The sequence below is a fragment of the Phalacrocorax aristotelis genome, chromosome 11, assembly GCF_949628215.1.
Source record: "Phalacrocorax aristotelis chromosome 11, bGulAri2.1, whole genome shotgun sequence".
Lineage (NCBI taxonomy): Eukaryota > Metazoa > Chordata > Aves > Suliformes > Phalacrocoracidae > Phalacrocorax > Phalacrocorax aristotelis.
Window position 1 is genome coordinate 11583317 of NC_134286.1, and position 24264 is coordinate 11607580.

The 24264-nt window shown below is 59.0% G+C and overlaps 4 protein-coding genes across 10 annotated transcripts in view; 3 read left to right on the top strand and 1 right to left on the bottom strand.

Moving 5' to 3' along the window:
* NLGN3 (neuroligin 3) overlaps positions 1-6532 on the top strand; it is a 42431-nt gene extending 35899 nt beyond the window's left edge. For all 3 annotated transcript variants that reach the window (XM_075106907.1, XM_075106905.1, XM_075106906.1), the window contains 2 exons: positions 2519-3308; positions 3717-6532. In XM_075106907.1, the coding sequence (XP_074963008.1) occupies positions 2519-3308; positions 3717-4554 (1628 nt within the window). In that variant the 3' untranslated portion in view covers positions 4555-6532. The remainder of the gene's footprint in view (positions 1-2518; positions 3309-3716) is intronic.
* Positions 6533-10491: 3959 nt separating this feature from the next.
* Positions 10492-13328, top strand: GJB1 (gap junction protein beta 1). Of its 2 annotated transcripts, XM_075106919.1 has the most exons (3): positions 10499-10600; positions 11523-11633; positions 12332-13328. In XM_075106919.1, the coding sequence occupies exon 3, from the start codon at positions 12344-12346 to the stop codon at positions 13181-13183; it is 840 nt and encodes a 279-aa protein (XP_074963020.1). In that variant the 5' UTR covers positions 10499-10600; positions 11523-11633; positions 12332-12343; the 3' UTR covers positions 13184-13328. The 2 variants fall into 2 exon arrangements, with proteins under 2 accessions (XP_074963019.1, XP_074963020.1); XM_075106918.1 differs by lacking the exon at positions 11523-11633 and having other exon boundaries at positions 10492-10600.
* A 743-nt stretch (positions 13329-14071) lies between these two features.
* Positions 14072-15270, top strand: LOC142063307 (gap junction alpha-3 protein-like). Its single transcript, XM_075106916.1, has one exon. The coding sequence runs from the start codon at positions 14072-14074 to the stop codon at positions 15044-15046; it is 975 nt and encodes a 324-aa protein (XP_074963017.1). The 3' UTR covers positions 15047-15270.
* A 320-nt stretch (positions 15271-15590) lies between these two features.
* The window catches only part of ZMYM3 (zinc finger MYM-type containing 3), a 34486-nt gene continuing 25812 nt past the window's right edge, over positions 15591-24264 (bottom strand). For all 4 annotated transcript variants that reach the window (XM_075106910.1, XM_075106908.1, XM_075106911.1 and 1 more), the window contains 12 exons: positions 23548-23606; positions 22814-22982; positions 22096-22211; positions 21768-21942; positions 21061-21207; positions 20148-20251; positions 19548-19716; positions 19275-19426; positions 18694-18808; positions 17535-17789; positions 17330-17447; positions 15591-16915 (listed from right to left, as the gene is read on the bottom strand). In XM_075106910.1, the coding sequence (XP_074963011.1) occupies positions 16717-16915; positions 17330-17447; positions 17535-17789; positions 18694-18808; positions 19275-19426; positions 19548-19716; positions 20148-20251; positions 21061-21207; positions 21768-21942; positions 22096-22211; positions 22814-22982; positions 23548-23606 (1778 nt within the window). In that variant the 3' untranslated portion in view covers positions 15591-16716. The remainder of the gene's footprint in view (positions 16916-17329; positions 17448-17534; positions 17790-18693; positions 18809-19274; positions 19427-19547; positions 19717-20147; positions 20252-21060; positions 21208-21767; positions 21943-22095; positions 22212-22813; positions 22983-23547; positions 23607-24264) is intronic.

Consider the following 24264-nt stretch of genomic DNA (forward strand, 5'->3'; position numbering starts at 1 on the left):
CAATGCCTCTGGTGTGGTCCCCCTGCATCACAGTGGTGCTGGGTGCACAGTACCCTCACTGCTGTGGCAGGGGAGCTGCTGCTGGCTGTAAATGCCATGAAGCAGGAGGTGAGTACTTGGTGCTGCAGCCAGTGTTGCATCAAAGCAAATGGCCATAAAATGACCTCAAAAAAACCCTGTGCCAGGGCACCCATCTCCCCAGAGGCAGGGCAGCCGGCTCTGGAGCACAGCAGGGGAGCTGCACTAAAATGCAGCCTGCAGACCAAGTGGGTTTGTTTTTATCCCATCAAAATAAAACTCATAGTGATCAAGTACTATTAATGAAGCTGCTAATTTGTGCCTGCTCTGCCAGGCACTGCAAGAGGCAGACACTGAAGACTGGTGCAGCGCACGCTGGGTCTGGCTGCTGGAGACACCCATGGCTCCCCTGCCAGCTTCAGCCCTTGTAGGCAAGCGGACTCCTTGCCAAAGACCAAAGTGCTGCTTCTCTCCCCAGCCAGCTATGATGGGGCAGGGGCAGTTGCTGCCGGGTAAACATCTTGTGCTTCCTTGGCCTGATTTCTGGCGCCATGGGGGCTGCTGCCATTCATTGCAAGCTCCAGGGATGCTCAGACGTCAGCTGGACAAGGCACCCAGCACCCTGCTTTAAGCAGGGCTTGGCCCAGACAACGCCAGAGGTGTTTCCAGTCTCAGCTGTTGTGCAAAGCAAAGGGGAAATCAGGAGTTGGTGGCAGCCTGCAGCACTAGGCACCCTCCAGCAGAGCCCTGGTCCCACTGGTTGGCTCCACTGTGCCATGGCAGCCCCCTCTGCAGGACACTGGGATCCTCACCTCAGAGGGGAACAGGCAGGGAAGATAGAGCTGCATCTTTCTGCCTGGGCCCCAGCAGGCTGGAAGGCTCTGGGGAGAGCTACAGGGTGGTGATGCCTCCCTGGGGTGCTTGTCAGGCTTCAGCTGGGTACTGGTATGGAGGGGGAGGACATGGCAGGTCTGGGCTCTTGCAGACTCCTGGGTCCTCCTGGGTCAGGACCTGGCCATGCAAAGACACAGTGAAGGGGCTCCATCAGAGACATGAGCAGCTGTTTGTGACATGAGCTGCCTGTGCTTCCCCAGGCAGGGGCAGGCAAGGGAAAAGCACAGTGCAGTGGGTCTGTCTAGGAAGTGATGCTGCTGGTGGGGAGCTGCTGCTGGAACAGCATCTCCTGGGAGTCAGGGAATCTCCATCCTGGCTCTTTGGAACATGGATGATGGTGCAGAGCAAGAGAACCCATGGCCAGGCTCCAGCCCGTAGGCTGGGTACAGCTTTCTAGGGCACCAGGAGGTGACAAACAGAGCTTGTGACTTCTCTTTGTCCCATCGCATGGGACTGTACGTCAGGTACTTGGCAGAGCAAGGACTGTGTGTGCAGACAAGAGCTATGGACATGGTGGCTGGGAGCCAGGAGCCTCCAAACACTTCTGCTGCAGAAAGGTGCATGCTCCCCTGCAGAACAGCATGGCCTTGGCTTCACAGGGGGTCTCACACAGGCGCTCCGCATTTCAGGGAGGCTGGGGGCAACCCTGTGGCCACCACACTGCTGCGCTAGCACTATTCGGGGTCTGCCTGAGACAATCCCTTTTGGCGAGCAAGTGCCAGGGTCCAGCAAGGGCGCAGGCAGCACTTGGGGTGCAGGAGAGGGCTGGCCAGAGAGCAGGGACCCCAGAGTGCACCCTGAGCTCAGCTGCCTTTCACTGCCCTGGAGGCTCCATTTCCTCGCTGCCCTTTGTATTCTGAGCACAAGCGCCATTGACATGGGGCTGGAGCGCAGCCACGCATTCCTCCGCCTGGGCCAGGGCCTTTGTGGCCCCGTTTTCCAGGGCGAAAGTCCACTCCCTCTGTGTTCCCAGTGGCAGAAAGGCCTTCTTTGTGCATCTGGCAGCGTGCTCCTGCAGGGCCGGATTGGCACCGAGCAGCCCCAGCTGGGCAGGAAGCAGCAGGGAGGGGGGGCGAGGGGGACCCTGACAAAGCAGTGGGGTGGGACATGCAGGGTTAAGTGTTCCTGATCAGGCATTAACCCTCCTGCTGCTGCCAGCTGCAGCCTGGCTGATCAGTGAAGCCTCTGCCACCCTGGGCTGGAGGGTGGCGCTGAGCTGGGGGGCAGCATGTGCCCCTCGGGCGCTCAGGCAACACGTCCTTGGCGTGGCTGGGACAGGCTGTGATGCAACCATGGCCCCTCTCTTCCCTGCACTGGGACAGAGGGATGCCAGGCCATCCGCTGCAATGGGATCCTCAGGGAGCACAGCAGCCCTTGGTTGCTACCAGGAGCACCCACTGCATTCCCAGCTGTCACCCTGCCACCCTCATGGGCAGCGGGCAGCACAGCCCAGGTCAAGGCCAGGTGTGGGCCATAGTGCTGGGTCCTTGCAGGAGTCCAAGGGCATTGATGCCTTCTCCACGGTGCATCCTGCACTAAAGTGATGGGGTATTGGAACAGCACTCACCCCACTGCGGGCTTCCCCTGCTCCTTGTCTGTCTTGCAGGTCTCTTCCAGAGAGCCATCATCCAGAGTGGCTCTGCGCTCTCCAGCTGGGCGGTGAACTACCAGCCCGTGAAGTACACCAGCATGCTGGCTGACAAGGTGGGCTGCAATGTGCTGGACACGGTGGACATGGTGGACTGCCTGCGACAGAAGAGCGCCAAGGAGCTTGTAGAGCAAGACATCCAGCCAGCTCGCTACCATGTGGCCTTTGGGCCCGTTATTGATGGGGATGTGATCCCAGATGACCCAGAGATCCTGATGGAGCAGGGCGAGTTCCTCAACTATGATATCATGCTGGGGGTCAACCAGGGCGAGGGACTGAAGTTCGTGGAGGGTGTGGTGGATCCTGAGGATGGCGTCTCAGGCAGTGACTTTGACTACTCGGTCTCTAACTTTGTTGACAACCTGTATGGCTACCCCGAGGGCAAGGACACCTTGCGGGAGACCATCAAGTTCATGTACACAGACTGGGCTGACAGGGACAACCCTGAAACACGTCGTAAGACTCTGGTGGCCCTCTTCACTGACCACCAGTGGGTAGAGCCGTCAGTGGTGACGGCTGACCTGCATGCCCGCTACGGCTCCCCCACCTACTTCTACGCCTTCTATCACCACTGCCAGAGCCTGATGAAGCCTGCATGGTCCGACGCAGCCCATGGGGACGAGGTGCCTTATGTGTTCGGGATCCCCATGATTGGTCCCACAGACCTCTTTCCCTGCAACTTCTCCAAGAACGATGTCATGCTCAGCGCTGTGGTGATGACCTACTGGACCAATTTTGCCAAGACAGGGTGAGTGGGGATAGACGCTGTGCCTGAGGTGGCAGCAGTCACTGCAGCTGCACCCCTTGGGATGGTGCTGTGGTGGTGGGGGTGTCATGTCTGTTGTGGGACACTGAGCCCGCCCCGTGCCCAGAGGTCTGTGTGCTGCACCTTCACTGGGGTCAAGGTATCAACCACACAGTGAGAAGCTGAGAGTGCTGGGACAGAACCCAGCCAAGCACAGAGGTGGGGAGGTTGGTTGGCTGTGGTTATGGTGACCCAGGGTTGGGGTGCTGCCCAGCCATGCAGGACCTTTCACCAGCCCACCCTGTGCTGCCACTAGCAAAGGTCCCCCCCAGCCTCCATCTCTGCATCCGGCTCTCCCTCCTTGCCTCTCTGGCTTTTCCCAGTGCTAGCTGTTTTGCCTGTGTTTCGCAGGGACCCCAACAAGCCTGTCCCCCAGGACACCAAATTCATCCACACCAAGGCCAACCGGTTTGAGGAGGTAGCCTGGTCCAAGTACAACCCCCGCGACCAGCTGTACCTGCATATTGGGCTGAAGCCACGGGTACGTGACCACTACCGGGCCACAAAGGTGGCTTTCTGGAAGCACCTGGTCCCTCACCTGTACAATCTGCATGATATGTTCCACTACACCTCCACCACCACCAAAGTGCCGCCGCCTGACACCACACAGAACTCCCACATCACCCGCCGGCCCAATGGCAAGATCTGGACCACCAAGCGCCCTGCTATCTCACCCGCCTACAACAGTGAGAATGGGAAGGAGAAGTGGAGCCCAGAGCAGGAGGCGGGCACCCTGCTTGAGAGCCCCCGTGACTACTCCACCGAGCTGAGTGTCACCATCGCTGTGGGTGCCTCCCTCCTCTTCCTCAACGTGTTGGCATTCGCTGCCCTCTACTACCGCAAGGACAAGCGCCGGCAGGACACTCACCGGCAGCCCAGTCCCCAGCGTGGTGCCGCCAACGACATCGCCCATGCGCCCGATGAGGAGATGCCCTCCTTGCAGGTGAGCCAGGGGCACCATGAGTGCGAGGCTGTGCCGCCCCATGATGCCCTGCGCCTGGCCGCTCTGCCCGACTACACCCTCACCTTGCGCCGCTCTCCAGACGACATCCCACTCATGACCCCCAACACCATCACCATGATCCCCAACTCGCTGGTGGGGCTGCAGACCCTGCACCCCTACAACACCTTCACTGCCGGCTTCAACAGCACGGGGCTCCCACACTCACACTCCACCACCAGGGTATAGCTGCCTGCCGCCGGCGCACACGCATGCACGCACCCACACGCACGCAGCAGACACTGGCAGAGGGACCGGCAGGGCCAACAGAGCCCCCGGACAGAGGGGCAGCGCCCACGGACGGTGCGGCACCGAGCCCTGAGACCCATGGGGTCCTGGCATGGCCGGACGCCCTGCTCTCCACCCAGCGCTTTCTTTCGTTCCTATCTAACTTTTGAGAAGTGCTTTGACTCTCCCAACTTCCAGCTGGAGGGCCCCATGGGTCACCCTGGGGTGCCAGTCGAGTGCAGGGAGGGACATGGTGTAGCCCCTGCACCCATGCACTGGCACAAGCGGGCAGGGGGGACCCCGCTGGCAGCAGCCACAGGGCTCCCTGCACCAGAGCTGTGCCCTGCCATGGGGTGGTTGCGTCCCCAGTACTCCATCCGCTGAGCACCCCAGGACTGATAGGGAGCGGGGCCAGGCATCACTCTTGGCTGGTGCCCGGGCATCGCCAGGCATCTTGGCATCCCAAAAGCCCTGGAAAAGGCTCCTTCACTGTGTCGAGAAGTGGCCCCGGGCCATGGTGCTACAGGCAGAGGGAGCGGGGCAGGGTCTGGGGACCTGGCCTTGTGCTGGGTGTGGGCGCTGGGGCCAGTGCCGGGGCTCGGGGACCCCGGGGACCCTGGGAGCAGGGCCCCAGGCTGGAGACTTGGCAGCTCTGCTCCTCTTTGCGCTGCAGAGAATCTCTTTTGTGTCAGTCGTTTCTCTTTGCAGAGATGTTTTTTAAGCAGATCTTTAGTTCTTTACACACTAACGGAGTCGCCGCGTTTTGTCCTTTGTAAAGATTTTAAAACCAAGTGTTCTTGATACAAAATAAAAAGCCAGTTAGAAGCCAGCGTGTGCGCGCGGTGCCGGCCCCCCGCAGCCCCCGCCTGCCACGGGCGGGCACCAGGCAGGGCACTGCCTCCTGCGCTGTGGGGCCGCGCTCTTTTGTATTTTTGATATTCTCCCTCCTCTGTCACCCGTGCCCACGTATCTCAGCCAAATAGCCTACCCGATGGCCTGCCCGCGAGCACCTCCCACCCTGGCCCACCCCTCTGCCACCACACCAGTGCCACCCACTGCCCCGCATGGGCATCACCTGCTGTGAGCACCGCACCATCTGCCCACCCCCATCAACCCAGGGCAGCCCCCAGCACTGTGTCCCAGTGCTCCCCACCCTGCCTTGCTCCCCTGGAAGCATCCCACGTCCCTTCATCACTGTCCCGGGGCCATGCGGTGCCCTCCCTGCCCACGCTGCTGCCCAAAAGCAGAGCCAGCTGTTTACAGCCTGTGGCAGGGGAGGGCAGCATTGCAGGGCTGGCTGGAACAGAGTGAGCCACACACTGACAGTGACTGCCTCCCATCTTGCTCCTGCTGGGGCCTTTCCCCCGTTGTGGGGTGGCCCCAGCTCTGGCATCTGGGGCATGGGGCTGGGATAGATGCCTGGTCTGGGGCTGCTTGAGCAGGGCTGCTGGGGGTGATGCAGCCTGCATGGGGCTGGGAGCGCACCTGCCCTGGGGCTGGGGCCGGGCTGGTGGTGGCCACCAAACTACATGTGGCTGCAGGTAGCAGGGCTGAAGGCAAGGGGCTTCGGTGCAGCAGGGTGTAGAAAGGCGCTACCCGGGAGCCCACGTGAGGCACCCCAGTCTCAGCCTCCCACGGTGGGCACTGGCACTTGGGGCTTGGGGAGGCAGGAGGAAAGAACGGGTCCTAGCAGGGACACCATACCTCGTCCCTGTGCAAGACGGTCCGACTGGCAGATGCTGCCCACGCTGGCAGCCGTGATGCACTGGTGCCGGCTGGCCCTACTGTCTGCAGCCAACGCACCCCTGGCCCTGCATCCTGCCCCGGCTCCTGCACCCGGGCAGGGCTGAGGGTGAGGATGCTCGTTGGAGAATGTATTTATAACCTGTCACCCGCGCAGAGTAACAAATTCCAAATAAAACAGAAGTGATATTTTTAATAGCAGTGTGTCAAGCCTCTTCTTGGAGCATGCAGGAGCTGGGGCCTCCCAGGCTAGGTGGGGTGCCCATGCTGGCTCAGAGCCACCCTGGCCATGGCCATGCCTGCTGGCAGAGGGTCTGGACAGTCCCCATGTACCTGGCACCCACCCCACAGCAGCAGCAGGAGGGCCCTGGTATCAACCCACCAGGTTGTGTTGCTGGACCCACAGTGCAGCAGGCATGCGAGCCAGCACCATGCGACCCAGGATTGCCAACACTGGGTGACACAGTGGGGGGGGTCCCTGCATACCCCCAACCCTTCTGGGCCCAGCACTGGGACCTCATCTGCCCCACAGCCCCCTCCAACCAAGCTCCCCCCCCCACCTTTCCCAGCCCAGCTCCCCTCCCCCTGCTTACCAACCAGAAAAGCTGCTGGTTTCATTTCTTTTTAATGTAATTTCAACTGGAGTTGCCATGGAAACCAGGCACGGGGCCTGAATCGCCTCCAGGCAGCGTGCAGGCAACGGAGCCAGGCTGAGGCCCCAAGCCAGGGGGGCTGGGGGTCACGGGGTGACAGGCGGGAGGGCTGCGCAGGGGGCATGCCGTGCTGTGCCGTGCCATGCCGCCAAGAGGTGGGATGCTGCAGAGTGCCTGGGACAGGTAGTAACAGAGTCCTCTATGATGGGACTGCAATGGGCCAACGGGACCCCTGCCCAGGGCATAGGGCTGCCTTCCCTGGGCTTCTCCATGCTGCAGGCAGAGCTGCTCCCTGTGAGCTCACCTCTCTGAGTGGGGGCACAGCTGCCCAACCTGAACCCTGACCCGCAGCCCTATCCAGCGCTGCCCTTCCAGTCTGACCCACCCGGCAGCCCCAGGACCGCGGAACCAGGGCCCTCCCTTGCAGCCACGAGCTGCCCCTGATTAGTGACCAGCTGCAGGAGGAACTAAGATGAAAAACCCACATCGGGACACCAGACTGGGTTTCCACAGAAATGGTGGTGCTCCGATGCACAGCTCCAAAGCAGCCAGCCTTGCCTAGAGGCCAGTGGCCCATCCCAGCGACGCCAGCATCACCACCAATTGCCCACACTATGGTGGCTAGTGCTTTCTTGAAGAGGAGCTGCCTTTCTGCCCAAGTATAGGGCTTGCCCTGCCCTTCCGAACCCCTTCCTTATCCTTAGAATCACAGAATCATTAAAGTTGGAAAAGACCCTTAAGATCATCAAGGGCAACTGCTAACCTAGCACTGCCAAGTCCACCACTAAACCATATTCTCAAGCACCACATCTACCCTTCTTCTAAATACCTCCAGAGACAGATACTCAACCACCTCCCTGGGCAGCATTGTTCAGGCCTTGCATGGCCCCAGCTGCCTGCTGTCCCTATGTGCCAGTATGGCCACCCCAGCTAGGACCCCAAGGACAAGCTGGTGACAGATGACATGTTGCTATTACGCTACTGCCTTTGCAAAATTCCCATGCCTGCCATCTGTCCAGGATGTCTTTGACCATCAGCAGCATTTCTTTGGAGACCATCTTTGGAGGCAAAGCACAGGGGACACGCTGTCCCAGAGGCTACATGCAGGTAACAGCTGTGTGATGATTGTAGGACAGCCTAAGCTTCAGGGGACATGTTTAGGGCTGCTGGCAAAGAGAATCGTAAGGGAACGAAACCACAAAGGTGTCCTTGGCATGGGGAGAGGATGAGTGACCTGTGCCTGGCCCTTGCCGGCTCCGGGAGCCATAGCCAGCAGGAGGGCAGGGATGCTGCTCCACACAGCAGCATTACTGAGACAACATCCTGGTCTCGGTCCCCACACCCCGATGTACCCAGGACACAGGACAGCAGACGCGCAGGCGGGCAGGACAAGCCGTTACACTGTGCACTGCAATCCCCTCTGCCCTGTGCTGCAGCAGCACAAAAGGATTTCTGTGCTTACCCGCTGCCATCACCCTTCCCAGCAGAGTTGACTCAAACCGAGGGTTTTGTCTCTCTGAGGGCAGCAGCCTGGATCCAGGAATGCCTGTGCTGCTGTCACCCTGAGCCTGGAAGCTCAGCAGCCCCTGCACTGCAGTGGCCATCTGGACTGGCGGCAAGGCTGAGCCATGCATGGGGCCATCCTTGCCTGGGGCAGGATGGAAGGGGAAAGGGGGTGCTGAGAACCTGCTCTACAGCATGCTTTTCCTCCTGGTAGCGGAGGTGTTTTGGTGATGGCTGGAGCTTGATTTCCTCCATTGTACCAATGCAGACTGCTGGTCTGTGAGATCTCTGACCCCAGCAAGGTGCCAGCAGCTGCGTCACTGCTGGCCTACCATGTGAACGTTGGGTCAGCCCTGCCCATCTCATCAGCTTGTCTGCATTCAACGTGCCCATGTCTCGAGCTCTTCGCTGCAAACTCAGACACCAAATTAACCTCACCATAACGTCATTAACAGAGTCAATTTCTGGTGCACGTGGTTGCAGACGGGGCAGTTTTCTGGCCGCTGGAGGCAGCGCCAGCCACAGCTGCTTTGTACAGCCTGTCCTTGACCACTGGCTTTTGCACAACAGTTTTGCCTACTGCAAACAGGCGGCGGTGCCCGAAGGCCGGGCCCGGAGGTCAGCGGCAGCCCCGGGCAGGCGAGGGTGCTGCCCGCACTCCCGCCCACCCCCGGGGCTCCTAGTCCTCCCATCACCTCCCGGTGAGGACGACGGGCGGGCACCGCGCTGGACAGCAACGCCCCGGGGTCCTCCTCCCTCTTTCCTCTTTATTTTTTCTTCATTTTTATTATATTTTAGGTGTATTCCTACACGTTGAGCTCCGCCGGGTGCTGCCGCGGGCGGGTGGGGCCCCGCCGCCCCCCGACCCGGCCCGGCCCGGCCCCGCAGCGCCACCTGCTGCCGCTGCCGGGCGCAGCCAGCCCCGCACTGCCCCGCTGCCCCGGGCCTGCCTCCCGGAGCCCCCAGTGACCCGCAGCCTGGCTCCTGCAGCCCCCCGCAATGCTTCCCCCCACTAAGCTCAGCCCACAAATCCCTCAGTGCACACCAGTCTGTCACCCCCACCCGGCCTGATTCCCCCGGCCTGGCCCCACTAGCCCCTTGCACATACTGCCTCCCCGTCTGCCCTCCGACACCCCCCGTGCCCCCTCCCGCACCCCGCTCGGGCAGGGCCCCCCGGTCCCGCGGCGCGCCCCGGGTGCGTGGCCAAGGCGGTGCCGGCGCTTACGGCCGCTCCCGCTCTCCGCAGGGCGCAGCTGACGCAAGCCGGCGGTTTACGTGGGCTGAGATTGCGGCCCCCGGCCGGCCCCACCCGCCCCGCACCCCCGACGATCCCCAGACCTTCACTGCCCATCGCCCCCCACCGTCGCCCCCCACAGTGCCACCCTGCCACCCTCATGTGGGGGACAGTGACACCACTGCCATCCTCATGCAGGGGTTGGTGTGCGGGGTCCTGCAGCCCATCCCGGGGCCCCAAAATGGAGAGCAGGGTCGCCATGTCCCTGTGCAGTGCGTGGCCACACAGGGTGCTGGGCGGCCAGACCTTGGAGTAGGCCGCTAGCTGGGTTAATCGTTGACAGGCTGTTTGCCTTTCCTTTGGCGGCACTTTTATACATGAAATCTGGGTGTTGGTGGCTCCCCTCAGAACAGCCTGCAGCGTGCAGCAATGGATCAAAGTGCTTTGGGTGCTAGGGGTGCCCAGAGCCATCCCCCAGGATGGAGGCGGGGGGTCCCACCGTGGTGCATGTGCCCGGGTTGCAGGGGACATGGCAGGAGAGGATGCTCACAGCAGGGTAACGTGGTCAGGGCAACCACAGAGCTCCCACGGGGACTATTCCGGGGGGCTGGCCCTGCCTCGGTGCTGCAGTGGCTCCCGCGCTGTCCCCGGGGTATGCTCGGGTGCTGGTGGGTGCCTCAGTGGTGTCAGTGCAGGCTGGACGGCTGGACACACCTGTGTTGTTTACTCGGCAGAGGGCGAGTCCTGGCGGGAGTGTGGCTGTTTGGAAGGGGGTGGGTGACGTACAGGAGGGCAGTATAAAGTCCAGGGTGCTGCTGTGCTGAACGCTGAGGCTTCTGTGCTCCCCAAGACCTGTGCCTGTCCTGGTGCTGAGGTGAGAGGCTGGTAGGCACAGCACTGTAGCTGGGGTAGTTACACATTCCCCTAGCTGGGGGGCACTGGGGGGGGGGTCCAGGGTGGGGGCCACAGGGAGGCTCGGTCATGGGCCATGGAGGGCAGAGCTGGCCCGCATAGGCGGAGAGGGGCAAGGAGCAGAGTGTGGCCTGGGCACCGGTTGCCCTCCCCATGGCTTTGCTGGAGGGTTTTTGCCCACCACTGTTTGTGCAGCTCCAGGTGTTTGCACCCTGGGCTAAGGGGTGGAGGTGGCATTTGGGACGGCATTGTTGCCCTGCCACCCTGCGGGCCCTCAGCTGTTAGGTTTTACTGGATGTGCTGCTGGTCACCAGAGCCTGGTGACAAAACTCAAGGGACGTGGCACCATCCCCACAGGTATGGGGCACAGTGTGATGGTGTGGTTGGGACACCAGCCCTGAGGGATCAGGGGCATGGGGGTCTGCAAGCACAGGGGCTGTTGCCCCCACCAGCCTCACAGGTCCCCACAGACTGCTCAGTGCCATGCTGGGGAGCAGCCAGACTCTAGCTCCCATCATGGTGCCCCATGTCATCCATGAGGGATGGGCACCCAGCTGGGCTTTGCTATGCATCCTGGGGAAAAGACCCCCAGGCACCCTGGGTGGCTGTCCAGCCCTGTGGTGCCTGCAGCATGGGTCCCACCAGACAGCAATGAGCACCCTGCAGCTGGCAGTTGGGGGGGCCAGGGCCATGGTCAGCATAGGGCGAGGTGGGAGCGGGTGCAGGGCTGGGCAGTGGGAATACAGCACACAAGCACTTTGTTTGGCCAGGGTGGGCGGAAGTCAGGGCGTTGGATCTGAATGCTAAAGTGTGTTGTTCAGGGGCTGATAAAGGCCCCATTGTATGTAAATAGTTTATAAAGCAGCATATGACTTCCACTGCAGGGCAGTGGCGGATAGAGACGAGGGCAGGCGGAGCTGAGCTCTCCTGTGGGAGACATGAATCCTTAGAGGGGCCACTGGGGGCAGTTCGCGAGGACCCTTCCTCACTGGCAGGTACGCACCGCCGGAACCCTCCAACCAGGGTCGGCTGGAAGGCAGGTCCCAGCCCCCTAGCCTTGTGCTTGGGGTGGGACGCAGCTTCTGGGGCTGCTCAGTGCCAGCGGGTGGCCCCAGCGGGGTGGGGGTCTGTGCTTGGGATGTGGGGACACCCCCATGCTCCCCAGGCATGGGTGGCTTTAGGAGGGTGGCAATGCTTAGCTGCACGGGGGATCTCCCCAGCTCTGGGCTCCCTGGCCCTACTCCTTCAGGGAATGAGGGTGCAAGGGCAGGGAGATGCTACTGCAGAGGAGCCCATGGAGCTCCTTGGGTCCATCCCTAGCCAGAGAGCTCAGTGGTGGGTGCAGATCCAGGGCCCCTGCAGAGGTGTGGGAGCTTCACCCCCATCCTCTGCAGCAGCCATGGGTCAGGATCCTTGTGCCAGTGTGGGGTGGCAGGGCAGGAACATCTGGCACTGCAGGGCCAACCTGTATCCTGCCTGCTCTGGCCAAAACGCTGCTCTGAGCCATGTCAGCAGTGGTAGCCATGCTGCTGTCCTGCTGTCCGTCCATCCTGTTGTCCACCTACCGGGGCTTTGGCAGCCAGTTGTTCCTGGTTCGCTCCTGGGGCTGCTGCCACCAGGGCCAGGATGTGGTGGCTCTCATCCAGGGGCTCTTCCTGCTCCTAACAGCATCTCTCACTGCTTGCTCCTGCAGACGTGAGGAACGATGAACTGGGCAGGCCTCTACACAGTGCTGAGCGGGGTGAACCGCCACTCCACCGCTATTGGGCGCATCTGGCTCTCTGTAATCTTCATCTTCCGGATAATGGTGCTGGTGGTGGCAGCTGAGAGTGTCTGGGGGGACGAGAAATCTGCCTTCACCTGCAACACCCAGCAGCCCGGCTGCAACAGCGTCTGCTATGACCACTTCTTCCCCATCTCCCACATCCGTCTGTGGGCCCTGCAGCTCATCCTCGTCACCACACCAGCCCTCCTTGTGGCCATGCATGTGGCCTACCAGCAGCACCAGGAGAAGAAGCTGCTGGTGCTGACAGGGCATGCAGACCCCAAGCACATGGAGGAGGTGAAGAAGCACAAGATGCGCATATCAGGTTCACTGTGGTGGACGTACGTCTGCAGCGTGGTTTTCAGGTTAATCTTTGAGGCCGTGTTTATGTACATCTTCTACATGCTCTACCCGGGCTACCAGATGGTGCGGCTGGTTAAATGTGAGGCTTACCCATGCCCCAACACCGTTGACTGCTTCATCTCCCGGCCCACCGAGAAGACCATCTTTACCGTCTTCATGCTGGTGACCTCCAGCATCTGCATCTTCCTCAACATGGCAGAGCTGGTCTACCTGATGGTGCGGGCCTGTGCCCGCCGAGGCCAGCACAACTCCAACCCCCCATCAGGGAAAGGCTCCTTCTATGGGCACAAGCTCTCCTCTGAGTACAAGCAGAATGAGATCAACCAGCTGCTGACAGAGCAGGATGGCTCCCTCAAGGACATGCTGCGCCGCAACCCTGGGCTGCAGGAGAAGGCTGACCGCTGCTCTGCCTGCTAGGGCCAGCATTGCAGGGGACCCAGCCTTGCCCCCACCCCACAGTCCCATGCTGTCCCTGTCCCATGGATAGCATCCCTCAGGCACTGGTCCAGCCCTCCTGGACAGCCAGGAGGGCACCTCGGGCCATTAAATCTCCATTCTCAGGCACTGCCTCCCTCCTTTCTGCTCCGGACGGGATGTGCTGGGGGCTGGGGTGCCAGCGTGGGGTCCCCAACCCTGCACCCTAGCCCAGGTGGGTGCCACCAGGGACTATGAGAGCTGCAGTGCCTGGGCTGGGCTGGGCTGGGGCCATGGCCACAGTGCCCTGGCAACTGGCATGTAGAAGCAGTGACCCCTGGGTGGCATTGAGCAGTGTCCAAGGGCTTGCGCTCCCCCAGCACCAGCCCCTGCAGCCCCAAATATATTTAGAAAAATGCCCAGACCAAAAATAGAGAGAAAAAGTTTCCCTAGTGGCTGTTTCATCTGCCAGTCACAACAAAAGCCAATGGGGCATGCAGCTGCTTCATGCCCCAATAACCCCATGCCCACTGTCGGGTGGACAGACGAACAGAGCCAGCTGGACCTGCCTGCACCCCGCTGAGGAGCCAGGGACCAGCCAGGAAGGGGCCTCGCAGCATCCCACATTGCCCCACCAAGGGGAGCCGACAGGACAGCGCAGGAGCACCAGGCTCTGCCCCACGCGCCTGTCAACGGTGAGGGGTCCCCATGCTGGATCACCACTGTGGCGTCCCCCACAGTGCTCCCAGCATGGCGGGGGCTGCTTTCTGCCAGAGGTCGTTGCTCCCACTGGCCTCCCCACAACAGGTTAGGGGGCCCCATGGGCTGCAGGGTGGGGATACTCCAGGGACAGCCCCGGGTTGAGTCCCTGCACACCCACCCACCTGGGGGATGGGGTGGCGGTTTGGCAGGTTGCGGGGTGGCGGAGTCTGGAGGGCAGCTGTCTTGCAGGGCAACGCGGCGTGTGCCATGGGGGACTGGAGCCTGCTGGGGCGGCTGCTGGAGAGCACCCAGGAGCACTCCACAGTGGTGGGGAAGGTCTGGCTCACCGTCCTCTTCGTCTTCCGCATCCTGGTGCTGGGGGCGGCTGCTGAGCGGGTCTGGGGTGATGAGCTGTCTGGCTTCTCCTGTGATACGCAGCAGCCTGGCTGCCAGAACGCCTGCTATGACAGCACCTTCCCTATCTCCCACCTCCGCTTCTGGGTACTGCAGATCATCTTCGTCTCTACCCCGAGCCTTGTGTACCTGGGACACATCTTGCACCTAGTGCATCTGGAGGAGAAGGCGCAGCAACAAGCAGTGGTACAGGCCAGCAGCGGGGCCAGGCAGCAGCGTGCCAGGCAGCCCCAGCTCCCTGCGGGGGACACACGGGGACGGGTCTGCATGCGGGGGGCCATCCTGAGGACGTATATCTGCAATGTTGTCTTCAAGGCTCTTTTGGAAGTGGGCTTCATTGTGGGCCAGTACGCCTTGTATGGGTTCCAGCTAAAGCCCCTCTACACCTGCAGCCGCTGGCCCTGCCCCAACACTGTCAACTGCTACATCTCCCGGCCCACTGAGAAGACCATCTTCATCCTCTTCATGCTGGGGGTGGCCTGCGTGTCTCTGTTGCTCAACCTGGTGGAGATCTACCACCTGGGTCTCACCAAGTGCCGGCAACGGCCAGGCCCCAAGTCCCGCATCCTGCCCAGTCCCGGTGGCCCTGCGGGGCCCCACAGCACCTGTGTCATCCTGCCCAGCAGTGGCAGCCCCATGGCTGCTGGCAGGCCCCCCCATGGCCTGGCACCCCTGAGGAAGGCAGATGCATGGCTAGGGGTGGCCAGTGGGTCCCACGGGAAGGTGCGCGCAGCAGACCTGGCAGTGTGACTGTGGCCTGCTGGGACGCTCAGGGATGGGTGATATATAGGCAGCCACAGTTGTGGTTGTCTCTGGGTCCTGCCAGGCATGGACCACACAGCCAGCACGAGATGGGAATGGATGTCGGGACACAGCTCAGCCCCTTGTTGTGCTCCTGGGAGCAGCAGGGCTGAGAGGAGGGCAGGGCTGGAGCATCAGCCCAGGTGGAGCAAATAAACACCCACTGCACCTCACTCGACTCCTGGTCTGCCCACTGGCACGTTGCCATCCCTCTCTAACCTGTCTATCCCATGGTGGCCAGGGTGGGGTCACTACTGGATTGGGTTGGGTTGGGCTGTAGCCCTATGGGCAATGAGACAGGCAGGGAGAAGCAGGTCAGGGGCCACCCCAGCATGCCAGAACTGGCAGCGCACCAGGGGCTAGACAAGGTAGGAAGCTCAGGCAGCAAAGGGAGGTAGGGAGGGACAGGAGCAAGGTGCACAGCAGCAGTGGGACACTGGCCCTGCTCTCCTGTAGTGCCCACCCTTTCTGGGGGGAAAAGCACAGGCTGCCAAAAGTTTTCTGCATCTTTATTTGAAATGAATGGTTTCCAGAGACACAGTTAGTCCTACTGCCCTGGCATCACTACAACAAGACTGGTGAGCGGCTCACTCTCCACATAGACACAGAGAACAGATGGCCCCGGGCCAGGGCCCAGAACAATATATACAGGCTCAACAGGAGACCCATGTACAGCTCAAGAAAACTGACCAGAACACGAGGAGGGGCAGGGAGCAGCACAGCCAGAGCCAGGCTCACCCCGGGCAGGGTGCTGGCACCCCACTGCTTTAGGAGGGAGGGGGAGGCCAGGCAGAGCTCCTCACTTGTGCCAGTGGCTGCCTGAGCCCCCAGCCAGAGCAGAGGGACACACCGATGGCACCTTGCACCAGGGAGATGTGTTATGCTGGGACGGGGGACAGTGGGGAGAAAGGGGCAGTACTGGCACAGACCCATCTCCATCAGTTTTCCGCTAACTCAGAAAACACTGACAAAATTGAGAGAGGTGGCCTCACAGCAAGGCCAGGTCTCTGCCCTCACATTCCAGCACCAGCTCCCTCTACTCCCCAAAGCCAGGCCAAACCTCTCCCACTGCTGGGAACAAGCCCTGCCCCTGACCCAACAGCTCTCAGGCTGCTGGTGGTCATTCCCCGCTGACTTGAAAACACCATTTTGCTGCAGCAGGAGAGCTGCCACCTGCAACCTCGCAAGGTGATGCTAAAGGAAGTGGGAATTGAAAGCCTTGGGGCCACTGGTCCCAGACAGCACTCTGCCATATTGTGCAGTTCCTGCCTCTCCCCCTGCCCGGGGGCAGGTAGTGTCAGGGCTAGGGTTAGGGGAAAACAGGGCTGGGCAAGGGGAGCTACCCCAGGTGTTCTGCCACCCCTGTGCTGTGGGGACTGGCCCTTGGGAAGACAGCTCACCCAGCAGCCAGGACAGGAGGCAGGGCTGAGCACAGGGGCCACATACATAGGAGAGGCCTGTAACGAGCAGGATGGGATGTCCAAGTCTGGTAACGATGAAAACACAGCACTGCTGCAGCAATATCCCCTCCCATGCTGCATGGCCCCCACCCTGCAGCAGGAGGCAGGGAGACAAGGCATCCAGGGCTGGAGTGCAGCTAGCCTGGCAGCACCTCGCTCTTAGTCCATGTCATCATCTAGGCTGCTGAGCCGACTGTGTTCCTCATAGATCTCCCTCACGGCCAGGATGCGGTTCAGCATGCTCTCCAGCATGCTCCGGTCCATGGGGATGACAGAGTACCAGAGTGGGGACTCGGCGATGCATGACCGTTCAGGCTGCAGATAGAAGACATCGTTGCGATTCCGCAGACTCTCGGGACTATAAAGAGAGAGGAAGGTGAGCCCTGGGTTACCAACTCTAGGGACTCAGAAAGCCTGTCCTGTCCTCATGGTTATCAAGAGGGGCTCAAAGCTTGTCACAGCCTCTCATCCTTCCACAGGATGAGGACACAAACTGAGTCTGCAGCTCCTTGCTCAGGACCAAAGCCCCTAACCAGCCAAGCACCAGGACTCATACTGCACACTCTTGCCTGTCTGGCGAGAGGCAAGTAGTGGAGGGGGCCAGAGAGAAGCATTCTCTCAACCGTGGTCTAATACAAGCAGTGCAGACCCTGGGCAAGGCTTCACACTCAGGTACAAATGTTTTGAGAGAAGCAGCCAATCCACAGGGTCCCACCAAAACTGAGAGGTGGCCCCAAAATGGCACATGCCCCTTCTCCAGAGAAAGCCTCACCATTTGGAGAGATAAAACTCATAGAACTTGACTGGGCATCGGAGTGGGTTCATCCTGTTCTCCCGCTGCTCCAGCATCGGTACTTCCTCCTCACGCTTCCGCTTTCCAGAGCCACCATCTGCAGAGGGGAAGAGAACAGGATCACAGCTGGGACCTGCTGGGGGAGGCAGGGGGAGGGAGAAAGAGATGCTCTGTCAGCCCCTACCTCGGCCTTTCTTCTGCTTGGCAGGAGCGTAGTAGCGGATGCTCACCACTTTTGTCATGCCACGGGCTGTGGTGCACTTGCGGGACTGGCGCACCACATTGGTGAAGGAGAGCTGCATGTGCTCTTCTGCTGTCTGCAGCCCGAAGAACTTGGTGTTGAAGAACATGAGGGTGTTGAGCAGCACGAAGGGTGAGTAAACACCCAGCTGCTTGCACTCCCAGAGGTGCTCCTCCTCAACACGTGAGAAAACTGTATCTGCAATGCACAGAGGAAGAACCAGGTCACATACACAGTGACCTCATGGAAATTTCTTCACCCTACCCAAGCAAGCTTACTGCAAGATTGACACTTCACAACATCCCCTTTTCCACGAGGTTACTTCTCCAGAGCCATTAGCAGAGCTAGATGCTCATGCCCAGCCACGAGCCACCCCAGAGGGCAGCCAAACCGCAGGCCAGAACCCAAATCAATCCTAACTGCCCATCCCTATAGATGGCCACAGAGTGAACTCCAGGTCAGTGCTCCACCACACTCAGCGTGAGATGAAGGAAAAGCAGCAGGCAGGACAGACCTGGCCAGTTCCTGCCTAGACACATAGGTCTGGAGCCAAATGTCTCTGCCTGGGACAGCCAATGTTCAGAGGTGAGGCTGGATCTGCAAACTAACCACTGACAAGACACAGCAGGGAAGGAAGCCCAGATCACAGCATCATGAAAAGCCTCTGCAGAGCTCTGAGTTTGTCTGCTCACTAGGCAGCAGCGCAGTAACCCTGGCCAACACTTAGCACCGTTCAGGACTTGCCCATGTGCTGGGAACACAAAGGCATGGGCCAGCGTGCCTCCTGGCTTGGTATCCTCTTTGCCAAAGGGTGGAGACATCACCGTGAAGTGTTGTAAAGATTCAAACTGTCCCAGAACACAAAGCAGCCGTGCTCTGCTCCCAGCTACCCTGACTCTGGGCAACAGAAGCTGCTGAAGTGTAAACAAGGCTGGCTCCACTGTCGGTATGTGTCAGTATGACCCCAAGACACAGTGGAACCGTGCTGCCTATGTCAAAGACGAGAGTTGAGACTGGGGGACCACAATCAGACCGGAGGATCCAAGGCTAGAAGCACAAACTGGGTACATGTGGTGACTGAAGGTACTCTGGAGACACATACTATTTGGTAAGATTGTGGGTTGCCAGCCGCTCAGGGACTTGTTCAGCTCCTGCACAAAGGTCAGGTAGTAAAGGTCTGTAAATATATTCACCATACGATTGTTCTCGAGCAGGTACTAGAAAGGATAGAACACACAGTCAAGAGAGACACAGCAGCACCTGGAATGCAAACCCTCCCCAGAGAGCCCCGGGCACACATGTACAGTGCCCCTCCTTGTACAACCAGAACTGCAGGGCGGACTCCTAAAACCAGCCACTTCTGAGAGCTGTGAGGAGAACCCCAGGGCATGACAAAGCAGACTTTGTCCTGAAGAAGGGACTGAGTTTGGAGAGATCTCCCAGCCCTCCTCAACGATGTGCAAGAAGGGTGCAAGGCTAGGGAATAGCTGCCACCCTACTCACTGGGCTTGGGAACAAAGACCAAACCAGGTGGGCTGCTGTCCTGGGCTGAGGCACTGAAGGAGAGTCCAGTGAGCCTCTCTGGGTCCTCAGAAGGCAGAATAAAGGGTACAAGCTCTCTTCACCAGATGTGACCCCCAGGTTTGGCTGTGGAGGACCTGAGGGCAGCAAGTCCTCCCTCACCTGCTGGATGCCAAGGCAGAGGTAATAGATGCTGTCTGGTTCGTAGCGTTCCCCATTGGGCCGTGTTATCTCCTTGACAAACTGGGCCAGGCCATAGTTGAGCTCAGCAGCTGTGCAGGCCAAGATGTCTTCCTTGATCCTCATGGGCTTGGCTATGGAGACAAGCACAGCAGCCTCAGACAATAGCCTGCAAGGCCAGGAGCACCTCAGCACCCTGGGACTCAGCTTCTGGGAGGTTTCTGCCACTCTACCCCATCTAGACAAGGCACTTACGGCCAAAGCGTAGCTCCTCTCCCTTGCTGGTCTCTCCCCCTGCATACTTGGCTTGCACCCAGGACTTCCAGGCATTCACACCATATGAGTAGTTCAGCACTGTGCAGCTGGGCTGGCTGCTCATTGAGTCCCGGGAACAGCTTTCAGAGAGCACCAGACGCTTCTGCCCCTGCAGAGAGGTGTACTGTAAGACTGGGCACCTACCTGGGACAGATGCAAGAGTCACCTGCATCTGTCACCTGATGCAAAATGCACCCCTCAGACCTGCTGACTGCCAGCTCTCTCCCAGTGTGTCTGTGCCCATGCCAGTAGGCATCCTGCCAACTGCCAAGCCAACAAGGCCCATTAGTTATGAGGACCACAGGCAGGAAAGAGGCCAGCTCTCACATGACCTGTGGCATTCAAAGCTCCTCTGAAGTGACAGGCAAGTATTTCCATTCAAGGAGTAGCCCATAGACCAGGCATGTCCTGAAGGAAAAGGGCACAACCTCCTCAGCACACCAAAGCCTCTGGTACACTTCACCTCATTCATTCCAGGCAGCAGCTCCCACTCCAAACCCAAAGAGCTTTCAGCCTGCAATACACCCACAGAGAGCTCACCTTTCGGACAGCACGAGGCAGATCTTGCTCTGTGGACACATCATCTGGTCCCACAAGCCCACAGTCAAAGAGGAAGTCCACACTGGGGTTGATGTCTAGAGGGTCTGAAAGGAAACAAAGGCAGACACTTCTCATCCTGTCCTCTGTGCTAGCTGGGTTCTTACAGCAAGATGAAGAGGGAACACACAGCCCAACGCATCACACCCTCCACCACTGCCCAGCACGAACTTTCAGCCACAGCCCCACAAAGGAAATACAGCTCTGGCAGATGGTGCTAGGCTTTCCCTCAGACTAACCAGAACCCCACATTCTTCCCTCTGACAGTTTTGGGGTTTTTTTTTGTTTGTTTGTTTGTTTTTTAAAACCTGAGGAACATTCCTCATCCCCTTGTGCCAGGCCAGAACTGGGGACAGCCTGGCACAGGCACCCCAATTCTCTGTCCCTTGCTGCTAGCATCCTGCCTCAGTACTGCTGTGCTCCTCCAAGTCCCTGCCTCTTCTTCCACCTTCTGCCCGCTAATGGACACTTGGCAATTCTGCCGGCTCCCAGGATGTCATGCCCTGTCCCGGTCTTTCACCTTGCTGGATCCTCTGGAGTCATTATCCCTAAGCCCACCAGCACTGCTTTTTGTGCTGTTAAAATCAACTTATTCCCCCTTCTCTGCAGATCTATTTCCGCAATAGGTCAATTAGTCTAGACAAACACACACTCCTTCAAAGGTGGTGGTCTCCTCACCCCTGCTGCGAGCAGTCATCTGCAAGACTCTCAGTTCTTGGCCTCAAGCCTGGTCAGAGGGCATGGGGAGGTAAGTTCACACAGCTCTTAATGCTGCTGGCAACGGTTGGCTGAGGGCAGCGGGAAGACCCTGCTGCAGCATGAGCAGCCCTGCATGCCTGCTTCACCCAGCTCTTACTCTTAGGGAAGTCAGCCTCCAGGTCCTGGCCCGGCTCATCGAGGACATTTGCCATCTTGACAGCCATAGCCAACACATCATCCCGTGCTGGTCCAAACAGATCACAGTCCTCCAGGAGACCCTCTGCACTCTGGTTGCTCACCAGGTCTGCAATGCAAAAGCAGATCATAAACCCAACTTTTAAGAAAGTCTTTTGTCTGTTTTTCCTGTGATACCTGGAAAACGAAGTCAGGCTCCCTGCAGCATAGCCCTGTGCTCAGAGCAGCCACATAACATCTGTATTGCCCAGCTATCCTTGGGCAGCAAGACATTGGATGTTTGTCCTCTCCCAGCCACAGCCCTAGTCACTGGGCCTTGAGGAATGCAGCCCCCAGGTAAAAAGACCTTGAGGTCAGGTCTGCTAGTCTTCTGACTGGGAAGCTGCTTTAGGTAAGAGCCTGAACAGCCACCTGAATAAACTAACAGTGCTGCACATGTGCCACAAGACTGGCACCCCAAAAGGGACAATGGCAGACACTGCTCCCTGCTGCAGCATTTCCCTTCTGACTTCTTTGACTTCCCAGAAGAAGTCAAGGATTTGCTCTTCCCTGCTCCCTTTTCAAAGGCTTTGGGGGAGCTGCAATCCAGGCAGATGTTCTAGCTCCATGAGCCGGCAAACCCCACATGATCCCAGCTGTTGGACCAGAACAAGCCATGGCAGAACCTACCACACAGGTCTGAGGAGGCCTTGTCAAGTTCCTCAGCCTCTGCAATCATCTCAGCCATGGCCAGGATGTCAGCCTCCAGGGGGTTGGAGGGGATCTTCACCTTCAGCTCCTCAATGGTCTCCACAATCTTATCTGTGCTCTCCAGTGTGGTGGGCAGGAACATTGGCACAGGCACCTGTCGACAGCAGCACACCAGGCAGAAAACTGACACTCAGCTGACTGACGTAAAAGCAGAGGCAGGAGAAGAGGATGAAGAGAGAAGCAGGTAGGCTACAGCGAGGCAGGATTGAGACAGTAAGAGAACATGAGCGGGTAGTGTGTCACTTACCGGGACAGGCATGGAGAAAGGCACAGGTACTTTCTGGCAGTACATATGCATAGGCACAGGCACGAAGATCGGGACAGGGATTGGCAACACAATCACCTGGGGCTTCCAGTCAGCCTCTGACAAGAGCAAAAGTACATCAGTGAGCTTGCTCCCAGCAGCTCCTCCACCCAGCCCCGCTGCACATTGCCATGCCCCCAGCCATCCAGCACCACAGTCCTCCCAGCCACCAGCTTCTGTGACTCATGGGCAGAGCTGGAGCAGCAGCAAGCCAAACAGCCCTGCAACAGCTAAGCCCTGCCTTAGCCAGAGGTGCAAGCCCTGCTTTTACATGGTCCTGCTGAAAGGTCTAGTTGCCTTGCATATGCTGGAGACCACACACACACACGCCCAACAGCAGCCACTGTTGGAACCTGCTCAGCAGACAGCCCCTCAGACAAGCTGGTGGTCTCTAGAGGAACAGGAGTTGTCCCACAAGAGGTGGGATCATGCTACAGTGATCTCTGCATCAATCCTTTTGCTGCTGGAAGAAATGGGCTCCCTACCTCCAGCCCTGCTGTGTGTGCCCTGCACTGCTCTGAGACTCCTCAGCACAGTGCCAAACACCCAACCATTCTGTACAGCATTTCAAGCTGGATTCACATTTAATCTGGAGCAGGAACGTGCCACTTGCCTTTCCAAAATGTTCCTGTAATCCTGCAGTTACGTCTTGTTTTCCTACCTGTCTGACATCCTTTGGATTTCATTTCTATCTTGCAGGAAACACCCCGGTTCTGCATCAGTGGTTTACACATGGCAGCTTTGTTTTTCCGAGGGGTGGGTGGAACTGGAGGGGGCGGGGGAGGTGGCGCAGCTGGAGACATCTGGGCTGAGGAGGTCTTTGCTGACAGCTGAGGAAATGCAGAAAGCAAGAGGTTGGTGTCCACCTAAGGCAGCACCACCTCTTCCTAACCAGGGAGCTGGAGAGACTCCCAAAGCACCTCCTGGAGCCTGTCAGTCCCCAACACACACACGTACATGCAGACATTCCCATAGTCAGACCTGGCCGAAGGACTGCCAAGCTGCTCCTGGCAGGCAGCAAGCCTGTGTGGCATCTCTGCAGCAGCCAGCAGGGAGCCTTGCACTGGTCACGCTTGTCCCACAGAGCAGGGGGGAACACACTGGGATGACTATACCCAGGCACACGGGAGCACTGTGCAAAGAGGAGCCAGTGCCAATGGCAGGCTGCTCTGGAGCCCATCATCAATTCCTGGGGAATAGTTATTCTTCCCCCTTGCAGGAGATATGCTGATGCTGCCCTCCCCAGCAGCTCTTAGCAGCTCCCACTACCCAGACATCGTAAAATGCATTGGTTGTAGAAGAATGAAATCTCTTTGAGCAATGGCAGATCTGTCTTCTCTTTGGGGACAACCCCTTTGTGCTATCTTGCAAACTCCTACCTCCAACCCGCCTTACCGTGTTAGTCTCTGCCTTCTGTGGGGAAGGGGCAGGTGGTTTTGGCTCTGAAGTCTGACCTGTAAGAGAAAGCAATGACTCTAAGTTCAAGAGTTCCTAGGCCAAAAGGTCCCACTGCTGGGACTGGAGGTGGCAGCAGCCAGAGGGCAGGGACAGGCTCCCCAGACACTGCTCCTGGCCACTCCAGGAACAGTTAATATTTCCACAGTCTCTAGCCCTAGCAGCTCAGAAGACACTACAACTCCAAAATCAAGTCATTCCCATGTCATTTTGTGCTCCCTTACAGTCCACCCCATCCCCATCACAGCAGGTCAGGAGAAATCCCAGCCCCTTGTAGAGAGAGGAATCCAGGGCTCTATTCCCAGCTCTGCCTATTGGCTTGCTGTACCGAGCCATGACCCCTCCCTGTGCCTCCATCTCCCTGCCACAAATATCTTGGCAAAGTGCTTCGAGATCCCTAGGAAGAAGGTGACAGAGCTAGTAGTAGTGTTTGAGATATCCCAGAAAGCAGTAAGACAGCTTTGCCCCAGCCCTAGGGATGCAGTCCATTCCTGTAAGGAAAGACGGGATCACCTGCGGGTAAAAGGTGCTTGTGGCAGACACTAGTCTCAGGTGGTGACAATATCATCCTGCCTTGGATGATAATTACAGCTCATTTGCTCTGCAGAGAACATCTTAAAGGCTGATGAGCTAAAAGAGCACCTTCACCCAAGTCTC